This window comes from Aethalodelphis obliquidens, unplaced genomic scaffold, assembly GCF_003676395.1.
Source record: "Aethalodelphis obliquidens isolate GAN/ISIS:26980383/991018 unplaced genomic scaffold, ASM367639v1 scaffold120, whole genome shotgun sequence".
In the NCBI taxonomy this organism is placed as follows: Eukaryota; Metazoa; Chordata; class Mammalia; order Artiodactyla; family Delphinidae; genus Aethalodelphis; species Aethalodelphis obliquidens.
The window spans coordinates 518414-541670 of NW_020838064.1; the positions used below are offsets into that span (position 1 = coordinate 518414).

At 44.3% G+C, this 23257-nt stretch overlaps 1 protein-coding gene and 1 long non-coding RNA gene across 4 annotated transcripts in view; one reads left to right on the forward strand and one right to left on the reverse strand.

Annotated features, from left to right (window-relative positions):
* Window positions 1-3808, forward strand: part of XYLT1 (xylosyltransferase 1) — a 317608-nt gene extending 313800 nt beyond the window's left edge. Inside the window, exon 14 of the mRNA XM_027098118.1 lies at window positions 3602-3808. Coding sequence (XP_026953919.1) covers window positions 3602-3665 — 64 coding nt within the window. The 3' untranslated portion in view covers window positions 3666-3808. The remainder of the gene's footprint in view (window positions 1-3601) is intronic.
* Window positions 1-23257, reverse strand: part of LOC113615579 (uncharacterized) — a 300491-nt gene that overhangs the window by 17604 nt on the left and 259630 nt on the right. For 2 of the 3 annotated variants that reach the window (XR_003431054.1, XR_003431053.1), the window contains exons 1-2: window positions 5697-6562; window positions 4163-4341 (exon numbers count right to left, since the gene is read on the reverse strand). This is a non-coding gene — a long non-coding RNA (uncharacterized LOC113615579). Of the gene's footprint in view, window positions 1-4162; window positions 4342-5696; window positions 6563-23257 lie in introns of those variants that run through there. The other variant, XR_003431055.1, reaches the window with a different exon arrangement.

Sequence of the window (23257 nt, forward strand, 5' to 3'; positions counted from 1 at the left end):
AAGACAAATACCGTATGCTAACACATATATATGGAATTTAAGAAAAAGAAAATGTCATGAAGAACCTAGGGGTAAGGCAGGAATAAAGATGCAGACCTCCTGGAGAACGGACTTGAGGTTATGGGGAGGGGGAAGGGTGAGCTGTGACAGGGCGAGAGAGAGTCATGGACATATACACACTAACAAACGTAGTAAGGTAGATAGCTAGTGGGAAGCAGCCGCATGGCACAGGGATATTGGCTCGGTGCTTTGTGACAGCCTGGAGGAGTGGGATAGGAAGGGTAGGAGGGAGGGAGACGCAAGAGGGAAGACATACGGGAACATATGTTTATGTATGACTGATTCACTTTGTTATAAAGCAGAAACTAACACACCATTGTAAAGCAATTATACCCCAATAAAGATGTTTAAAAAAAAAAAAAAAAAACAGCAGATGTCCATCCACTGGTCACAGCCAACTCCTGGCTCAGGTGGTTTCTCAGCTTTGCAGTCCAATTTGTTCCTGTTCCTCAAATGCCCAAATTGTCTCCACCCAGCTCCTAGCTATCTTCCTAAAGAGAAGGATTCTGGGCATGTCTTGAGCAAATCATTTTAAATAAACATCATATAGATGGTAGAGATTTCACCTTCACTTAATTAGTTGTATTTATGCTTATGAAACAACATGATGAATCCCTCCTTTCCTCCTTGTAGCCCGGGCACAGGACTCATTTAAAAGGCTCATGTTACTGCCCTTTGCTAATTATGGTAGATGGTTCTAACTTGCATCAAAAAAGAGAGAGTCTGTGTACCAAAGACTCTGGCACAAAGTCTTTGTACCAGACAAAGAACAACAATATATTTTTCCATGTTTCTGTAGCATCAACCTCCTGGGCTCCCAGTCTCTCCTCTGCCCCCGCAGCAGGCACCCAAAACCCTCATGCTAGTAGATTCATCCATGATGAGGTGACAGAGCCTTGCTGAGTTGGTGTTAAGGTACTAAAAGAGGAGATGAGGAGGAAAGTAATGGTTAACCCAGTTGAAAAGCACTGATAGCAGATAAGCTGATTGGGCATCACAGCAGATTGGGTAGGACTCAGGACAGATATGGGGAGTACTTTTCAAATCACATTATCAAGTCTGAACTCCTTACTACCAATTTTCCAGTGCCACTGACCAAAATAAGGACTCCTCCTCCAAATCTGGAGTCAGATAATCCTGTGTTCAAACACAGATTTCATTACAGATTAGCTGAATCAAATTCCCTAACGTCTCTGAGCCTCAGCTTACCTATTTGGTGATAATAGTTACTTACTCATAAAGCTGTTGGGAGAATTTTAGAAAGACAGTGCACATAAAATACAAAGCCTACTGTCTACACTTAGAAGGAGCTCAAAAAAGGTCAGCTCCCCTTGCCTTCACACCCCAAGGTAAAGCTCCTTGAGGGCAGAGACAGTGTCTATATTTTCAGCACAAAATGGTGTGCCAGTGTTTGATGAATGAATAAATGAACAGGACTGCCACTACTTCCATAATTTCTTCAGGGGCGTTTCATTTTGTCTGGTCAGAACAATTATTCTCTATTTGAGAATTGATGTCTTCTATTCATGACAAGGTGGTATCTATCACCTTGACTTCTAAGATGCAAGTAACATTTTCTCAAATGCCCTGAATGAAGGGAAGCACAGCACTGCCCCCAGTCTCTTTGGAGCTTCTTGGGGAAGCTCAAGTTCAGCTACAACCTGGGTTCCACTTCCACTAAATTGGTTCATTGTACAAATCATTCCTCTATTCTGCAGGTTCTTTTTTTCAGTTCTAGGTACTTCTGCTGTAAGCATCTTTGCCATAAACATCTTTACGCAAACATTTTTGCCTCATAACTACTTGGCCATAAGGCAATCTTGCCGTAAAAGATAACTGGTTGACAGTTTGGTTTTAAGTTGTTGACAGTTTGGTTTCATTTCTTAGTGGACATAGGACTCCAGTTTTTACATTCCATCAATCTTAGCCCTCATGATAGTCTATACAGTGATGAATAGCATGGCAGTCTTAAAATAGATGATAACTACTTACATGGACTTGGTAGAAAAGACGGTGATAAAACTTACTGGAAGTGTGATTAAGAGAGCGTAAAGGGCTTCCCTGGTGGCGCAGTGGTTGAGAATCTGCCTGCTAATGCAGGGGACACGGGTTCGAGCCCTGGTGTGGGAGGCTCCCACATGCCGCGGAGCAACTAGGCCCGTGAGCCACAAGTACTGAGCCTGCGCGTCTGGAGCCTGTGCTCTGCAACAAGAGAGGCCGCGATAGTGAGAGGCCCGCGCACCACGATGAAGAGTGGCCCCCGCTTGCCACAACTAGAGAAAGCCTCGCACAGAAACGAAGACCCAACACAGCAAAAATTAATTAATTAATTAATAAACTCCTACCCCCAACATCTTCTTTAAAAAAAAGAGAGAGAGAGCGTAAAGCCAGAGTGAGTGCTGTACTAGAAAATGATAATGTATCAGTTGCAAATCCTTCAGTGATTTGAAGGTGTAGAGTTGAACCCACACCTTCCATAAAACTTTGGAACGTCTATCAGTGGACACGTGACAACCTGCTAAGAACAAACAGCTTTCCCAACGTGATACAAAGCTCAGGTACAAATATACATCCTAGTATTTGGAAGCTGATGCCTCTCTATGAAGAATTTTATCAAAATAGAAGACGTGTGATGCCAAATGAGGCGACAAGTCAACAAGCAAACAAAGTAAATAAATAAATAGTATAAAATACTGTGAATGAAAGACTTGGAACACAAGTGCTTAGATACAACATGCAAAATAAAATCAGTTATTTGCGCAGTATTGCCATGAATTTACACACATTTCAAATATTTTGTATTTTGCGATAAAGTCTGTTACCCATTTTTCATGTTTCATTATGTCCTTTTTAATGCCCCTCTTTTATTTTTCCTTATTTTATCTTTTACAACAAACCTGCCTTATGGTCAATTAGTTACGCAGCAAAAGTACTTACGGCAAAAATACCAGACATACTTTTTCTTCTTTCTGCACCATATCACCCCTCCTAATAAACACCCCAATCCATCAATCCCCCAAAATACTACGGCTAGACTATGTAAACCGAAGATTTTACCAAAGCTTTCAGGTAAGAAAGTGCATGAGAGCATTTCAAACGATTTAGAATTTAATATTAGATGTTCCCATTCTCAAAATCCCCAAATCCCTGATCAGCCACCTGCCTGCACATTCTCCAGCATCCAGGCATGTGTCTGCCACCCTCTCCTCATTCTCTTCTGTCTGCTGTCAGGCACCTCCCTGCTCAATGCCCTATTATCTCATCATCCCACTGTCTCTTTGCAGACCAGTCCCTCAGGGACTCACACTCCACACCTACAGAAAACTCTAAATGTAAGACTCTCCTTGGTTCTAAACATAGACAGTTCTCTCCTAAGAGGAAGGAGCTCTGGAACCAGCTTCGAAAAAAATTACTACAAAGTACTTTTCCCTCCTGATTGTTCCGATTTAACACACTCCCTGGCTGCCAAGTGGTGTCTGAGCACTTTGGCTCCTTTCCTTAAATAATACTTTTTATTTTTATTTTTTTGTAAAACATTTAGGATCTTCCTCACCACCATGGGAATCCTTTCAGCATCTCCAAATTCCATCATTAACATCTGCTGATTTCACTGGGGATGGATGATGGGCAGGTAGGATGCAACAGTCCAAAGGAGAACTTGGATGAACTCCAGGATCAAGAATGGCTCAAAACTAAGATCACTGACGTCCTTGGTTTGGTCCCAATAAAGTACAGTCCTTCCTGCCAACTTTTATTTTCCAACCTTGACTATTCATGGCCTGCATCTGCAGACACTGACACTGACCTTGTCATCAAGGAGTCTAGAATTTGTTTATCTGATATGGGTATTGGCCCAAACTTAGCTTCAAAGACTAGAAACAAGAGACGAAGGAACATCCAGGAACGTAAGGGACTTGGAACCCTAACTAACTGTCCCCTAGCTCAAAGTCTGACCTTTATCTAGAAACCTAATTGTTCCATCCCTTAGCGTTCTCCAATAGGAGATATATTACTAGAATATAAGATTTATTATTATAAATAATAACATTTATTATTTACTATTATTATAAAGAAAATTTATTATTGTAAGGAATTGGCTCACCTGATTATGGAAGCTAAGTCCCCAGACCTGCTGTCAGCCAGCTGAAGACCCAGGAGAACTGATGATGTAAATTGCAGTACAATTCCAAAGGCCTGAGAAGCAGGAAAGTCAATGGTGAAGTTGCAGGCCCAAAGGCTGGTGACTCGAGACCCAAGAAGAGCTGATGTCTCAGTTCCAGTCTGAAGAAAGGAAAGGACCAATGTCCCTGCTCAAAGCAGTCAGGCAGGAGGTGTTCCCCCTTACTTGCTGGAAGGTCTGTCTTTTTATTCTATTCAGGCCTTCAACTGATTGGATGAGGTCCACCCACATTAGGGAGAGTGACCTGCTTTATTCACTCTGTTGATTCAAATATTAATCTTATCCAAGACACACCCAGAACAATGTTTAACCAAATATCTGAAGACCCCTTGGCCCAGTCAAGTGGACACGTAAAATCAACCATCACACTCAGTTTCTCTTTCTTTGTAACGGGCATAATACTGGCCACCTGGAGGCAATACTGATACAAATTGAAAGAGCACAACCAGTTAACATAGGTTTGAGATCTGAACCTCCCACTTATTGGTTGTGTGACTTTGAGCCAATCAGTCAATTTTGTGATACAGCTTTTTATTTGTAGAACGAAAAGGAAGGAAGGAAGGAAGGAAGGGAGGAAGGGAGGGAGAAAGTAAGAAGGGAGGAAGGGAAGGAGGGAGGGAGAGACAGAGAGAGAAAGAGAGAGAGAGAAAGAAAGAAAGATAGAAAGAAAGAAAGAAAGAGAAAGAAAAGAAAGAGAGAGAGGGAGGGAGGGAGGGAGGAAAAGAAAAGATAATCTTATCTGCCTATTAGTGAAGGGCTCTTATAAGGTTAAATCAGTGCCTCTCAACAATGGCCACAAAGTGGAATTGCCTGGGGAGGATTTCTAAATGCTGTCCAAGCCACACCCCAGATGAATTAAGTCAAAATCTCTGGAGGTGGGACGCAGGCATCAGTAACCAGTAAAGCTCCCCAGTGATTCTAATGGGCAGTCAAGGTTGAGAACCCCTAGATTAAATGGCTGTGAAACTGTTCCCCAAATGTTGGGAAGTATCATTATTACCCTACGCTTAGATCAGCCCTTCATGTCGTAAGAAGAAATCTCCTGTCTTAAGACCACAGACTTTACACATATACGCCAGTGCCCCACGCTGTTAAAATCAGAGCCACAAGGATAAAAGTGAGATCCGAGGTATTAACGGAAAACATCTCAATGGTCTGGCTCTACTCAATTTTCCTTAAAACGTGACTCGTAGAATCGTACATCCCAAGAACTGTGAAGAGCGGTACAAATATACCGTCTTCTTAATCTCCCTGCCTCCAGCCAAAGTGGTGCTTGGATCACACAGACTGGGTTCCGTAAGTTCTCTGGGGTGGGTGTGGGGACCCCATCACCTGCCGCTGCCCACTGGCACTTCAGCCAGTTTCCCTCTGGCCCTTGCTCAGGCCTCACACTCCCTTCGCCCACACGTGAGTGACCCCTGCCCAGCATTGCAGAGCCAACAGAGAACACACAAACCTTGGACGCCTTTCTGTATTCCGCAGACGCCTTCTCGACTGTCTTTTACTGACACGTCCTCTTTCATCCCAGGCATTTGAAGGAAGAGGAGCCCAGCATGCAGTAGGTGTGCCCACGACTGGGCTGACGCTGCTTTGTGGGCGGCCCCGGGCTGTCCTGCCGGATGAAGTGTCTCCCCAGCTAGGTTATTAAGCTTGTCTGGGAGTAGGATCACGTGATCTAGATTCCTGCTCCATGAAGCACAGCATCAGTATCACCTGGGAGCTTGTTAGGAAAACAGCATCTCAGGCTCCACCCCAGACCTACTGAAGCAGAATCCTCATTTTAACAAACCACCCAGGTGCTGTATATGCATGGAAATTTGAAAAGCACTGATCTATACGTTTTATGTGTCCAGACAGGTCGTTGAGTCATTCAAACAAACAGACGGTTACCAAGCACTGTGCAAGGGACTGTGGTAGGATCTAGGAATATAACTGTAAATGGAAACCGGTCCTGATGCTCAGGGAACCCCCAGTGCAGTAGTGAGGGAGACAGACTGTGACAAATGGTCTGCTAAGTGCTAATGTAAGGATAACTGGAGGACGCTGTGGGACCATGGACAAGGGGCTCTATGACGGTTTTGAAATGTGTCCACAAACTCTCCTCCTTTCGAGAGGTAGAGCTTAATTCTCTTCCCCTTGAGTGTAAGCCATACTTAATGAGTCACTTCTAGCCAATAGAATATGATAGAAGCCACAGTATGTGACATCGGCCTCTGGGACATTGCCTTACCTTGCACAAGCTGCTATAACAGAATGCCAGTGGGTGTTTTATAAACAACAAACATTTATTTCTCACAGTTCTGGAGACTGAACTGAAATCAGGGTGCAAACATGGTCAGGTTCTGGTGAGGACCCTCTTTCACATTACAGACTGTGGTCCTCTTGTCATGTCCTCATATGGCGGAAAGGAGAGGGGGTCCTTGGGGTCCCATTTATGAGGGCACTAATCCTACTCCCGAGGGTTCCACCTTCATGACCTAATCACCTCCCAGAGTCCCTACCTCTTAGAATTGGGGGTTAGAACTGCAATATATGAATTTTGGGGGTACATAAACATTTAGTTCACTGCAGACATAAAAAGCATTGTAGCTTCCTCCCAGCTGTCTCTTGGACCACTCTGGGGAAGCCAGCTACCAAGTTATAAGGACACTCAACAGTCCTATGAAGCAGCCCATGGGGCTAGGGACTGAGGCCTCCTACCAACAGCCATATGAGTGAGCTATTTTGAAAGCAGATCCTCTAGCCCTCATCATGTTTCAGATGACTGCAGCCCCAGCCAATGTCAAGACTAAACTCACAAGAGACCCTGATCCAGAACAAGCCAGCTAAGCTACTCCTGAATTCCTGACCCACAGAAAACATGAGATAATAAACATCTGTTGTTTTAAAGTGCTAAATTTGGGGGTAATTTTTTCAGCAGCAATAGAAAACTAATACAAGTACCTAACCACATCCTGAAGAAATATTCCTTCCCCAAAGGAAGTAATCTCTAAGACCTAAAGGATGAGCCGGAGTTAGGCAATATAGACAGGAGAGAGTGTTCCAGAGAGGCCCACAGCATGTGCAAAGGTCTGTTAGGGAGTGCATGGTACTTTGCAGGGACCACAAGTGATTCAGATAGTGAAGGGGGAATAGTGATGGATAACACTGGAGAGGTTTGGCAGGGACCAGGTTATACAGGGCCACGAAGAGGAACCTCGACTATAATGAGGACCATGTAGAATTTTCATCAGCACAGTGCGACGTGGTCAGATTCATGCTTTAGAACATGTATCCTGGTATCTTAGGAAGACCAGGTTGGAAGCGATGATGGGAAATGGGGAGACCAGAGGGCAGGCTACTGCAGAGTCCAGGTGGGGAACTATGGCAACTGGACTGAGGCAGGGCTTCTATAAACATGACATGATTATTACTGCTTTCAGATGTGACGGCACAGGGCACAGGAGTCTTCTGTGTCTGCGCATGCATACTCTGGCTGGGAGCATGTAACCTCAGGCAGGGTGTAGAGGTGGAAGGTAAGATAATAAAAGAGTAACTGTGTACAGGCACACCTTATTTTATTCTGCTCCACTTTACTGCACTTCACAGATATTGCATTTTTTTTTAATTGAAGGTTTGCAGCAACCCTGCATCAAACAAGTCTACTGCATCATTTTTCCAACAGCATTTGCTCACTTCATGTCTCCATGTCACATTTTGGTAATTCTCATATTTCAAACTATTTCATTATTATTATATTTGTGCTGGTGATCAGTGATCTTTGATGTTACTAGGACAATTCACTGAAGGCCCAGATACTGGTTAGGCTTTTTAGCAATAAAGTATGCTTTAATTAAGGTATGCAAATAATTTTTCTAGACATGATGCTATTGCACACTTAGTAGACTACAGTATAATATAAACATAACTTTTATATGCACTGGGAAACCCCCAAATTTGTGTGACTTGCTTTATTGCAATATTCACTTTATTGCAGTGGTCTGGAACTGAACCTGCAATATCTCTGTCATGCCTCTGTCAGGACACTGGCCAGCACCCCCTACCACCTCCAAACACCAAAGCTATGGAAATTTGCATCTTTCCTTGGAGAAAGCTCCAAGGGAAACTGAGTCCAAGAGGCCTCATTTTAGGAGGTGGAGATAATAAAATCTCCTTCCTTGCCCCCTCACTCTCAAAAGACCTTTTTGCTGTCCAGAATAGTCAAACCTATAGAGACAGGAAGTAGATGAGCAGTTGCCTGGGGCTGGAGGTGAGGGTTGGGATACAAGATGGTCATAGCTAAAGGTTACAGTTTCTTTCAGAGGTGATGAAAACGTTCTCAAATTGACGGTGGTGATGATTTTTACATACGTGTGAATATACTAAAAACCATTGAATGGTCGAGTTCTATAGTATGTGAATTATATCTCAATAAAGCTGTTTTTTAAAAAAAGACAAACTTTTTTTCATACTTAGTGGAGAATATAGAAGCATCGGATGGAAATGCTGCTTGACATTAAATCATATATTCATTTGATTATTGTTTACCTACCTCAGATAGAACATAAGCTTCATGAGGACAGAAAATTTGTTTTATTCACCACTGGTTCTCCAGAGCCCAACACAGAGCCTGACACATATCAGGTGCTTGGAAAAGATTTGATGAATGAATGAACATCTTGACCAAGACTACCAGTCCCTTAAGCAAATCCTCTCCTTGTTCTAGTGGAATAAGTGTCCTTCCTCCTTTCAAAGGTCTCTGGGGTGATACTGCCTTCTAGAAGAGTAACTTGGAGGAGGCTGCCACAATAACTCGTGATATTGGCATTCATGCAGAACCCTGATTCTTAGCAGCCTAGGGATCCAACCATCACACCAGGACGCTCTTCCTCCATTTGACACTATCCCTTTTATTTTTTTATTTTTTTTTGCTGTACGCGGGCCGCTCACTGTTGTGGCTTCTCCCGTTGCGGAGCACAGGCTCCGGACGCGCAGGCCCAGTGGCCGTGGCTCACGGGCCCAGCTGTTCCGCGGCATGTGGGATCCTCCCAGACAGGGGCACGAACCCGTGTCCCTTGCATCGGCAGGCGGACTCTCAACCACTGCGCCACCAGGGAAGCCCGACACTATCCCTTTTAAACTAGCTAAGCAGCACCAGTTAACACTCATTAATCCAATTTTCATGAAATTGGACAAGCAGACACAGAAGTTCACAGAGCAGAACAAATTACTGGAAACCAGAGTGAAATACCTCTTCCAGCTTCTTAGCCTGCTAAGGGCCCTTCCAGGGGGAATTGGAAAGCAGGTAGCAGTTCAAATTCACCTTGCATGCAGACTGCTGTCTTACCATCATCAGAGGCTTGAGAAATGAAAGGTCATGTAATAACAAGCCCTTTCAGGCGTGTTGGAGCCAGAGCTCAGTGAATCAATCATGGCACCCCTTCTGGTTGCTAATTCCTGATGCCTGTCCACACACATACGTCCTCTCATTCAACCTTGAGATTTGAGCAGAAATGGAATCTTACATGTGATGACTGAGAACATGAAGGTAAAAGGGGTCAGCTGACTGGCTTACGGACCCAGAGTTGGTGGAGTCCTTGCAGTAAACCGGCTAAGCCCATGAATTTTGTTTTTTTGTTTTGTTTTGGTTTGGTTTGGTTTGGTTGTTTTTACAATTTTATCCAAGTAGAGTTGACTTACAATGTTATGTTAATTTCTGCTGTACTGCATAGCAAAGTGATTCAGTTATACATATATATATTCTTTTTCATGTTCTTTTCCATTATAGTTTATCACAAGATATTGAATATAGTTCCCTGTGCTATACACTAGGACCTTGTTGTTTATCCATCCTGTATATACTAGTTTGTATCCACTAATCCCAAACTCCCGATCCTTCCCTCCCCCCCCCCCCCCCCCCCCCCCCTTCGCCCCCCAACTCTGTTCTCTATGTCTGTGAGTCTGTTTCTCTTTCGTAGATATGGTCATTTGTGTCATATTTTAGATTCCACATGTAAGTGATATCATATGGTATTTGTCTTTCTCTTTCTGACTTACTTCACTTAGTATGATAAAATCTAGGTCCATCCCTGTCGCTGCAAATGGCATTATTTCATTCCTTTTTTGGCTGAATAGTATTCCATTGTGTGTGTGTGCGTGTGTGTGTGTGCGTGTGTGTGTGTGTGTGTGTGTGTGTGTACACCACGTCTTCTTTGTCCATTGATCTGTCGATGGACATTTAGGTTGTTTCCATGTCTTGGCTATTGTAAATAGTTCTGCTATGAACATAGGGGTCCATGTATCTTTTTGAACTAGAGTTTTATCTGGGTATATGCCCAGGCATGTAAGCCCATGAATTTTGAAGTCAAACCCAAGTTTGAATACTAACTTTGCCAATCACTCTCTGACCTTAGGCTGATTAGCAATCTCCAAGACTCAGTTCTCTCATCTACAAATTAAGTAGCAACTACAAATTAACTTCTCAGTGCTAAGTAAGATAATGCATATAAAGCATTTATCACAGGTCATGGCAAAAAGTATATTCTCAATAAACGTTAGCTTGAAAAGAAACCACTTAGGCTCTTTCTATCCTATGTTTTGTGAAAAACTCTAATACACCATGTTCTGATCAATAACCATCCCAAGCCTTCAATTCCCTGCCCTAATTCCTCCTGAATGAACCTCGGGTCAGATGATAAGATGGGCATTCAATCCACAATGCATATATCCCTTCACTTGACATTTTCTGAAGGATGAATGGATAGATGAAGAGATAGATGGGTGATTGAGAATTAGTCATTGAATTACTGAACAAATGCGGAGGTGAATGGATGAGTGGCTAACAAAATTAATGAGTTAATGAATAAAAAATAGCTAACATGTATATTACAACCTCTGTGCACCATATAAAGGTCTTTAGTTGGATTGTGTTTCAGGTCTTGCCCAATGGTCTCATTCCCAGTGATACTTTCCACCATGCTCTCACAAATACCATCAGCTTCTCTATCTCCCTCCATAGTATTTATATATTTTTATTGTCTGTCTATTCCTACTAGAATATAATCCCCATAAGGGCAGGGATTTTTTGTCTATTTTATTTACTTTGGTGCCTTCAGCACCAAGTATAGTACCTGACAAATAGGGAGCTATAACCCTGGATAAATATTTGTTAAATGTATGATGTACCTTAATGCTCTCAGACAACCAATGAGGAAGGTACAATTTTTGTTCTTGTGTGACAAATGAAGAAACTGAAACCCAGAAGTATCATTTGTCCAAGGACATACAGCTAATAAGTGACAGAGCCCAGATTCCTACTGACCCTAAAGGATACTCTTGACTATTGTCAAAAAGAGACAACAGGCCCAAAATGGAGTCACTTGCGCTAAGCCCACATCACCACCGAACCAGAGCTTGATACCTAACCTAATTACTGTTTCAACCTCCCCCAGGAATGTAGCCTTAACCAGTCAGTTTGGAATTTCCTGGACAGTGCCAATGCAGTAATCTGCCACATAGACCCGCTCCATTCCCCCAGAGAAAGATGAGGGAATCAGCCCTTTCCTTATCCCTTCCCCCTTCTGCCCTTAAAAGCCTTTCATTTTATACAGCTCCTCAGAGCTCCTTTCTACTTGCTGGATGGGATGCTACCTGATTTATGAATTGTTCAATAAAGCCAATTAGATCTTTAAAATTTACTCAGTTGAATTTTCCTTTAACACTATTAAGCAGCATCACCTCATTTTAGAATGAATGAATGCAGGTCAACTCTTTTGAAGACTTTCCCTGGCTTCAGCTGAAGTTCTAACCACAGAACACAGCTGGTCCCTACCTAGCTTTTTCTTCCCAGGAGGAACCATGATTGAACAAGGATTGCTGGGCTTTGCTGAGAAGAGAAGCGGAGGTGCTAGCTTTCCTAGAGGCAGGCCAGACTCAGAGGTGTGGTCAGAGAGTGATGGGCTCCAGTCTCTTAGTTTCAACTTACAAACTTCAATTGGCTGCTAAGAAATTGTACAAAGGGAGGCCCATTAGAAGCCCTCAGAACCCACACACAGTTACATAATACCAGGCCCTTCCTTTATAGAAATGCAAATAGTGCAAGTCCAAGACCGGCCTGTAATCTGTGCTGCCTGGGATAAGGGGATTTCTGTTTGGAGCCCCCAAGAAATCCAGTCTCATGGGGGATGGGCTGGGGAGGAACCAAAGGATTGGGGGAGGGGTCTTCCTTCGGTGCCACTTCCAAAGGACTTAAATATTAATATGCAATCCAATCCCCACTCCACAATAACCAAATCTTACACAATCGGTAGCCACACTAATTAATTCAGTGATTAGTGTTTTTTACTTTTAAATAATCTTTAGATAATATTTCAGTGGTTGGATGGAACTAACCCTAGGGAAATGTTACAAGGCAATACTTTAGAGGAGGGTGAGGAGGAGGAATTTCCAGGGTCGGGGCTGTACCTTCCTTTCCGATTCTAAAGAATAGGAAGCTTAATCCAAAGTCTTGGCCGAGCAACTGAAGGAACCTCCAAAGATAATGTTAAAGAACAAAATCCAGGGCTTCCCTGGTGGCGCAGTGGTTGAGAGTCCACCTGCCGATGCAGGGGACACGGGTTCGTGCCCTGGTCCGGGAAGATCCCACATGCCGCGGAGCGGCTGGGCCCGTGAGCCATGGCTGCTGAGCCTGCGCGTCCGGAGCCTGCGCTCCACAACGGGAGAGGCCACAACAGTGAGAAGCCCGTGTACCGCAAAAACAAACAAACAAAAAAATCCAACAGAGTAATTTTTTAACATTTTTCTTGCTTTTATTCCATGATTCATGAATCATGCATTACCTAGCACATAGAAAGGAGCTCTGAGCCTCTGTACAAAATGAAAGACTTTTATGGGCAGAAGGGAGCAGAACAAGGAAGTTATACTAGACAAACTAGGATTGGTCATGGCAAGGTGACTTTCCTTTAGGGGCTGGTGAGGGTCTATCAGCAGATGACCTCACTAGCGCTGAGCAGGTGATTCCTGATTATGTTAAGATTGCATTTCTGGGAGGGCTGAAACTGTGGTTAAATTGAATCTCAGTTTGGTGATGTAGGGCTTAGCATAAGCGACTCCATTTGGGGACTGTGTTGTCTTGTTTTTAACAATAATACGTTCCAGGAAAAAAGACTTAGAACAAAGGATTCAGCCTCCAGGATGGTGCTAGAATCGCAGGATGAATAGAGAGCTTTTTTCAAGAACCTTAAATTCTCCACTTGAGCCAAACCATTTCCTTTTGAAATCCCAAGCCGTACTAAGATCCCCCCAACTCTGAAGCAGACAGAACGCTGACGTCAGAAGAGATTTCCACAGGTCCATCGCACGGACCAAAGCTTGTTCGCCACTGGAGAGTCCCAGCATCCTGGAACGTCTGCTTTGTCCAGATGGGACTGTCTGTTGCAAACCTCACTGTTAGTCTCACCTTGAGAGTATCTGGCTTTAATCCAAACTGGTCCTGACCAGTCCAGCCTTTGGTGACAGCACCATCATTTCTCCCAGGGGCCATGCTTTCTCCCTGCCATCTGGCAGGGAATTATTTGATTAGCTGAAATACAATGAAGGTTGGGCTCAGGGAGGAGAGGAGAGAATCCACCATGGTCTCAGGAAACAAGAGGAGGCTGGACACTTAGTTTAAGACAAATCCTATTAGCGATAACACGGATCCGTGGAAAGATTCTGTTCAACAGTTCTGAGGACAGACAGGAGGAATGTGACAGGAGAGCTGTGCTGAACCTGTCAGGTTAGATGATAAAAAATCAGTTCACTTTCAATTCTCTAGATGTGGGATCAGTGCCGCTATTCTTGCTGCTTTTAGCCTCAGAGAGAGAGTGACGCCACCCCAGAGGTTGTCAAAGCCCTCACAGAGCCGGAGTATTTGCTTTTTTTTAATGAAAACATAGCTGCGGCCTCAGCGTGGGCGATTCCACCTCCCAGAAGGCATTTTGGAAACGTGTGGAAGCTTTGGGTTGTCTGCTTGTTGGAGGTACGGTACCATGCATACTGAGAGCGTGCCACAGAGAGGATCCGTGCCACAGAGAGGACCACTTCAGCCCATGCAGAACTGCCCAAGTCCCGGCTGACTTTCTAATGTCCCTCTGTACACTCAATCAGTGAAAAATTTATTTATAAAGCCTACTTTCCCTAGAAACACAAACTTAATTTTTCACAGTCTTAATTTATACTGAAATGTCTGTGGACTAAATTGTAAACCTCACTTTGTTTTATTAAGAACACTACGAGGGGCTTCCCTGGTGGCGCAGTGGTTGAGGGTCCGCCTGCCGATGCAGGGGACACGGGTTCGTGCCACGGAGCGCCTGCGCCTGTGAGCCCTGGCCGCTGAGCCTGCGCATCCGGAGCCTATGCTCCGCGGCGGGAGAGGCCACAACAGTGAGAGGCCCTCGTACCGCAAAAAAAACAAAAACAAACAAACAAACAAAAAGAACACTACGAGCAGTTCCTTTACTATTTCAGGAACCCCCATCACTGGTGGCGAAGCCACTCAAGGTACGAGAGTCCCCAGCAAAACACATCTGTGTCAGTTGGTTTCTGCAAGCATCCCATTTGCAGTGAGTCTAGATAGAGATGCAAGAATCTGCCTTCATCATCTCTTCTATATTCACAGCCAAGCAGTTATCTATTGAAGTACAAATTATTTTATACAAATTACTTTTCTGTTATTCTCCTGTATAATATAGTTAAGGCATTCTATTAATTTTTTATGAAATTATGTGTGAGTTATATAACCTATGAATTTCATTTCATGTAAAGGGGACGTCACAAAATATTAGTTATAAAAAAAGGGCATTGAGCCTGACAAGGTGGAGAACCATAGAAGTACAATGAAACAACATTATTAAAGAAAATTTTGAAGAAGAAAAAAATTCACCCGAGTCAGCCACTTTCAGTCTTTCAGTCTTCCTTCCCATTCCTCTCTCCCACGCATACCCACTTTTGAAGAGTTGCAATTATAGTTCACATAACTATATAGTCCTAGCTGCAATCATAGTTGCAATTAAAGGTTGGCTATTTGCAGCGACCCTTTAAGGAAATCCATTCGATGGATGTGGAATCTGAGGCTCAGAGAATTTCTGTATCTTCGCAGCATTTATGAGCACCTGAGCCAAGTTTTCACTCTAACTTTGATTTCAAAAGGAGCTGCCCCCAAACCAAAGTCTGTTTTCAGAATAAATGTTAGCTTTCGCTGGAGCAAATGATTCTCGGATACAAACAGTAGAGGCCAAGGATTTGGGAAAAGGAGAAGACTGGGACGAGGTGGAAAAGAAAGAAACAATGGAGGGGTAGAAAGTGGAGGAGGAAAATGTGGAGGGAGCCTGACGGATAAGGGAGGTGGAGAGGGTATGGATGGAAGGGGAGGGGAGAGAGAGAGAGCAGGAAGGGGATAGATGAGTAAGTTCGATGTTTTCCCGTGAGAAAGAAAACGTGATTTAATTCTAGAAATGTACAAGCCAAGATAAAACAAACACGCAACATGGAAGACCAAACAAGACCAGCCATCCAAGACTACAGGGTCACGACCCAGGGCAACCCAAACCAGCAGCAGGTGTGTCCAGTCCGGGCAGGATCTGGGTCTGTTTCCAGCGCCTGCCCCTAGTCTTGGCCAAACCTCGTCAGCTGGCCCTCCCCAGGGCTGGCCTGGGGTCCACTCTGAACCTCAGAACTTGAGGCTGAAGGCGAGGCCTGCAGCTGAGGCCCCCTGGTCTGTGGAGGCCGACGCCCAGCCAGCTGTAACCCAGGCCTTCCTCAGGGGGCGGCAGGCAGGCGCCACCCTTCACTCTTTGCTGCTCGCTCTTGATGGGCCACGTCGGGGACACTGGGGGGCCGACAGGGCTGGGGGATCTCATGGAAATACTCGTGTACGAGGCTGTCTTCCGAGTTGACCCTCCACCCTGGGAAGTAGGTCACAGGTGGAAGCCCAGGTCTGAGAAAGGCGGTTGTTACGGGGGTGCTTGGTGAAGGTCATCTTCTTGACTGTGGGGAGGTCTTTGTAGCCAGGCTAGATTTTCTCACTGGGGGTCCACAGGTCCTCAAACACTATGTTGAGCTAACTGATTTCCACCTTCCCGGGGAATAGTGGCTTCTGAGTCAGCAGCCCCCCCAAAGATGCAGCCTATCGACCACATGTCCACTGGTGTCCTATTCCTCGAATGACTTCGATGCCTACATTTCTCTTTTCCTCTTTCCTGTGATAAGCCTTTTCTTCCTGAAACACTTTCTAGGGTGGTTTGATAGCCAAAGAATCATCGTCCTCTCCTCTATCTCCCACGGAATCCTCTCTTGTGTAGGGCGAGATCCTCTTCGCTCTGCCCCTGAGGTGGTGCCTCAACTTCCCTTCCTCAAAGGAATCACACTTCGCATCTGGGTCATCAGAATTTTTTTAAGTGTTTTACTCTGCCTTCTCCTCTTGTTCCTTCCATAGTTCCTTTGCCTGAAGACCTTCATCTAAAGTTTTCACTTTCCAAGAGTTCTTTGCGTCACCCATCTGAGTTAAAACACCCTATGCTGCCATCACTGGTCTCTTCCTGTGTTAGCACAGACTGATTTTTTTAAACCAACCTAAGTTATTTATTTAAGCCATCTCCTGCCATAAACAAAAGGAGGGAAAATCAGTATGCTGGTAGGAAGGGAAGGAGACGCAGAGGGTAGAACCTGGAGGAGGAAGAAGTAGAGGAGATGGAAGGTGGGGAGATGGGACGGGGACATGCGGGAGCCCGGGGAAGACCCAGAAGTAGCATCGAGCACCAGCTCTGCCACCTCTGTGACTATAGGTGAGACACTTCTCTCTGTGTCTACTTTTCTATCTGCATGCCTGCCTCATAATTGCCCAAGGTTGTAATAAGGCCAACCAGCATGATAGATGGGAGAGAACACTGGAAAAGTTCAAAGGCCTGACACAGAGGTGGAAAGGGCCATGCTCTAGCTTCCTTGTGGAGACCTCTCCACTGGATCCTCCACACACCGCAAGCCCAAGTGGGTATGTTTGTGGTTATCCTGTGTGTGCCTTCTCTCACATCCCCACCTACAAAGAGGTAATTTCAGAGGAAGCAACTGAAATCCACCCATCACCAAGCAACTCATATGCTATGATTTCCCCCCAGCCTACTGCCATTCCTGTGCTACGAGAATAGCCTTGGCCAGACCAGAGGGATGTACAAAACATTTGTCACTGAGGTCCACTGAATTCTATTAGCAATCTTCTCCTTTGCTAGCCATTTCACATTGCATATTAGCATTCATTTTCATATCATATTAGTATTCATCACAAAAGGCTAATCCCATTAGCACTTTTTACATTGTGTTAGAGAAAACAAATAATCGCTTTGTACCAATGCGTCACTGCAACAAGAATGGCCTTGTTCATCTGCTGCTTTTCTATTTACTCCAGATCTGCCCCACCTCTCTCAGCAGAATTACCTACTAATAGAGAACACTCATGGATTTAGAATCTATGAGCCATGTGAGCTATTCCAGAGCTGGGATTTGCCCTTCCAAAAATTCCCACTCATTTATTCATGCATTCATTTAACATTTATTGAGCTTATACCTATACCAGGTATTGTGTTAAATGATGGAGATGGAGTGGCTAGTAAGAACTCTATGAAAAAAAGACAAATAAATATTTTCCTCAGGTTACAGTAATATATAAACAAATTGCAAGGGAATGTTTAAGCAAACATTTTTAAAGCACTTTGTACCTCGTTGAACCTATAAGAAATAATCCTGCATTTTCATTATATTTCATAGTTCAAGATTGTCCTTATTCCTGATTTGTTTCTGAACAAGTAAGGTGTTTTGAGCATTTTGAGGTTTGCAAATGTGGAAATTTAGAGAATGAACACAAAATTTAAATAGCTTTTATTTCTTTAAAACAATGAGTCTACTTTCTTATATTTTCAGATTTTCTCTAAGTAAAATTGACCACTCCTCACTTATTAGGCTCAGATACTGAAATTATTGCAATTTCTGGTTAAATGCCTCATTTACCAAAGGAATGGCTCTTAGAAACCTTATGTGGGTATGTCACCTGCGGGTCCCCATAGCTATGCAGATGAAATGTAAAGATGGGGGAAAGAGACTTTGTCAACTGTAAAGCTTGCTACAAACGTGTAGAGCTGTGATTACAAATCAAGTTGATGCCTTGTGCCAGGGAAAAACACGATGAAGACCAAGAGTTCTTAAATACTCTTGTGCAGAAGAAATCTTCAGCTGTCTGGTGAAGCCTATGAACCCCATCTCAGAAAAATTAGGCTTTTAGATGTATAAAGTGAAGTACATAGTGATTCAAAAGAAACATTATATTGAACTACAATCAACACAATATTTTTTTAAATTATGATAAACCAATATATGAGGTTCTTTAAAAAAAAATTAATGGAAAACTTAATCCAGTTGAATGACTAGCTGCTCCAGTAATGACTGGTACTATTGAAGAGCTTAGTAAAGAAATCACTCATTACTTAAACACAGATCAAGGTAAAGAGAGGCCTGGTCCATAGATGTGATGAGGATGAGGATGAGGATGATGATGATGACAACAATAACTCTATGATCTTTTGGACCCCAGTTCTTCACCTCTTTCTGTATCCACACACTTGCCATAAAACTTTGCAATTCATCCTATGAAAGGGAGGGTGTATTTCCTACTCTGACTTTGGGCTCAACTATGCAACTTGCTTTGGTCAATGGGATATTAGCAGACATGACACAGGAGGGATTTGAAATGTGCTTGTGTGGTTGGGCAGACCCTCTATAACTTTGCCATCACCATGAGAAGAGCTTTCCCTGTTTATTTGCCTCCCCTTCAGCCTGGGCACCAGAATAAACACGTGAGGATCAGAGCCACCCTATCCTGAAGTGAAATAGATGCTTATTATTGTATACCATTGAGATTTTGTAGATGTTTGTTATGCAGCAATAGCTGACTAATACATGGCGGTGAGGGCAATGATGATAATAATAAACATATTTACTTCTATTTATGGAGCGTATGAGGGCCCTGGGTAGCGACATCTGAGTTCCTTCAAATCCAGGCTCTGCAACTTACTATGTGATTAGGGCATTCCACCTCTCTTAATCTCAGTGTCCTCATCTGTAACATAAGAATCACATTTATCTTACAGTGTAGTTATGAAGAATAAATGGGGTGATGCCTATTAGGTGCCTGGTACAGAGTAAGCACTCAACAAAATAAGAAGAAAGGGAGGAAAGGAAGAAGGAAGGAAGGAGAGGGAGGGAGGAAGGAAAGAAAGGAAGGAATGGATGAAGCGAGGGAAGGAGGGGAGAGAGGAAGGAAGGAAAGTTCATGAAAACAGAAAGTTCACCTGGAAATGTGGGCAAAGATTCACAGGTCACGCTTCACCTGCCTCGGAATTCTTTCCACCCAGGCTGGACTCTGAGAAGCAGGCTGTGCCATCCTTCCTGGGCCTCCCAAGGCAGAGGGCATTTCCAGGAGTACCATGCCTGGTGTTTAATGCTCTCATAAGGCTTCCTTTTAAACGGGTTGCCACAGGAGTAGAGCTCCTGTACTGGCAAAAGGCTGGCAGAAGGAATGGGTGGGGGGCGGAATCCACCCTCATGTATTCTCACTAGGAAATTATCCCTAGCCTTTGATATATTAAAATTGAAGAGTCGGTAAATGCCAGTTGTCATGGCAACATCTTGCATGCTGCCCCGCGCTTGGTGGTGTAAGTTCACTTTCCTTTGGGTGTTGCAGCCTAATTAACTGTTATTTTTCTCAGTGTGGAAGAAGAGCCCACACTTGGGGGGTTTGGCGGTGATTGCAGTCCCTGTGGACTAAATTAATTTTCATAGGCTACAAAGACAGAAATGGCTGAGCCCCAATCACATTTATAGTCTCAGGAAAGTTGCCAGTGTTTAAGTAAGAGTCAGAGAAAATATTCGCATACACCCCAACTTCTCTCTTTGGCAATTTCAATTTCTCTAGCAATCGCAAAACTTATTTGGGATGGAGAGGGGAGAATCGGCAGCAGTTAAGCCACACCAAGGATCAGTCCTTTGTTCCTGGCTCCAGCTGACTTTGCACCCCTGCCCCCCTACCGCCCCACCAGGCGCACATACACTCACGTGCCTGGCCTCATTGGAATGTCTAGCTTTGCACCTTCATCCTGTGCAGCTGGTACCACGCACTAACAGCGTGCATGCAAAGCTAGCAGGGACATGTGAGAGTCACTTAATGTATATCTCTATCTCCACACCCAACTATGTCTCAGCTATGCCGGCCAACTTGGTGGATCCAACCAATTCCCTAGAGATCTCCAGGAAAGAATTCCATGTTGCCACAAGCCTGAACGTCAGAAAGCTGTCTTGTCGCAATTTAAACCAATTTGTTTTCAGTTTGGATTCTTACATGAGCTGGAGATGACCTGTTATAATATGAATTGCTCAACTCATCTCTTTCTTGATTTTTTTTCTGCTTCCTGCCACGTGTTTTTATAAATTTATTTATTTATTTATTTATTTTTGGCTGTGTTGGGTCCTTGTTGCTGCACGCGGGCTTTCTTTTAGTTGTGGCGAGCGGGGGCTACTCTTCATTGCGGTGCGTGGGCTTCTCATTGCGGTGGCTTCTCTTGTTGCAGAGCACGGGCTCTAGGCATACAGGCTTCAGTAGTTATGGCACACAAGCTCAGTAGTTGTGGCTTGCGGGCTCTAGAGTGCAGGCTTCAGTAGTTGTGGCGCATGGGCTTAGTTGCTCTGCGGCATGTGGGATCTTCCAAGACGAGGGCTCGAACCCGTGACCCCTGAATTGGCAGGCGGATTCTAAACCATTGCACCACCAGGGAAGCCCTGTCATGTGTTTTTATAAACTGGAGACTCCCTCCTCTTCAGGAAAGAGGAAAACAAATTTTGCACTGCTAAGAATGCACATTCCAGTCTTAGGAGAAATAAGCTCTTCCTGAGGGGCCGGGGGTGGGGAGTGATTGGTAATATAGCATATGCTTTAAGGGCTAAAGAACATAGAAGACACGGGTGGAAATTGAAATTAATCTGGGAAGAGGGGAAAAGTAGAAGAAACCCTGGATTGGGGCCCTAGATGCATTGAATCTAATCCCCAAAATCTGTCTTAGGAGGTGTAGTGGGCATTCTTTCTGACCACTCTGCTCCTCTGCATATCCTTTTCGGTTGGGAGATTTCTCCACTTTATGGTATAAGCTTAAAACTTTCTTTCCCGGCAACTTTTGCAGCAACGATACAGGCATGTGGCATAGACTCCTCCAATCAGCCATACCTGTGCAAGACTTTGAAGGGAAGCTGGTTGTCCCCAAGGATCCACTCTGGGGAGAGGAGCAGCAGCAATGCTCAGCTTCCAGAGGCCAGAAAGACAGAGATCCTTGCAATAGCATCCCTTGCCTGGTGCCAACCGCTGGACCAGGGTGTCAGGGTCGGGGTGAGCCCCGTGGTCATTGTCCTTGCACAAGGCTGTGGTGCCGCTTCAGCGATGCTTCTGAATCTACGGCCTCTAAGCCAGGTTCTTCGGAGATTCCTTGAGTGTGCGTAACAAATATTCTTTAATGAAATCTCTGTGCGTGCGTGTGCGTGCGTGTGCGCGCGTGAGTACGTATTTGTTCAACATAGCTGATTGGGGCTTAGAAGTAGAATGAGGCTGGTTCAAGGAAATCTTTGAAACAGGTCCCAGTGCTTGTCCAGGAGACTGCACTTGGGATTATCTGATGTCATAACCAACAGAGTCACTGTGATCTCAAACTAATAGGTAAGTTGGATTTGGTAAAGACTCAGTTTTTGGAGATAAGTATTTTCTGGCATTCAAGGAACTGGAGTTTGGTCCTGAGCTGGGTTCAATCATATACTCTGCTCTAGACCTGAAGACTTGTCTGACTGGGCCTGAGCCTTTCCCAGGCTCTTGGCAAAGAGTCTGGATCTGTCAGCTCTAGGGCAGATCTTGTCGAGGTGGCGGACGTGGGAGGACGGAGCTCACTCAGATGTGGATGCTTTGCCAGCACTCTATCGCTCATGAGTTACACCTGTGTAGACATCTTCCAGCTTCAGAGGGCTGCTCATGTGCACAGACGTCACATGGGCAGAGATGGAGCACATCCCTTTTTGCTTTCCTCCAACTGAGATCAAAGATGCAGAGATGACTTGGTACAATGGAAAGGAGATGTTGGGTGTTCTTAAAGGATCAGTAACATTGGGCAAGGTGATGGCCCATGGTGGCGATAGGCTCAATGGTGACCCGCCAAGGAAAGAGGTAAGGAAGTCCTTGTCTCATTAAACTACCCAGTGATTTTCGTTGCTGTCAGCTAAGAAGCCTAACTGACCAGAAGGGCTTGGCTGCCTGTGTTTGTAAATAAAGTTTTATTGGAACACGTGCTCATTTCTTTACATTTTGTCTGTAACTGCTTTTACACTGCAGTGGCAGAGTTGAGTAGTTGCAACACAGACTGGCCCACAGAGCCTCAAATATGTACTCTCTGGCTCTTTACAGAAAAAGTTGACCGACTCTTGGTCTAGGGCATTGCTACTCAAAGTGTGATCTGGGAAATAGCAGAATCCGGGAGCATATTAGAAATGCAAATGGCCAGGACCCACCCCAGACCTACTGGATCAGAACCTCCAGGTATGGGACCTATGAATTTGTGTTCTAACAAGCTCTCATGCACACTTATATTTAAGAAGTGCTGTTCTAGAAAGCTCACCCTCCATATTGCACAGAAATCTGTCAATTCATATATACACACTACCAAACGTAAAATAGGTAGCTAGTGGGAAGCAGCCGCATAGCACAGGGAGATCAGCTCGGTGCTTTGTGACCACCTAGAGGGGTGGGGTAGGGAGGGTGGGAGGGAGACGCAAGAGGGAGGGGATATGGGGATATATGTATACATATAACTGATTCACTTTGTTATACAGCAGAACCTAACACAAACTGTAAAGAAGTTATACTCCAATAAAGATGATAAAAAAAAAAAAGAAATAGGGTAGAGGGAACAAGTTGAAAACAAGAGC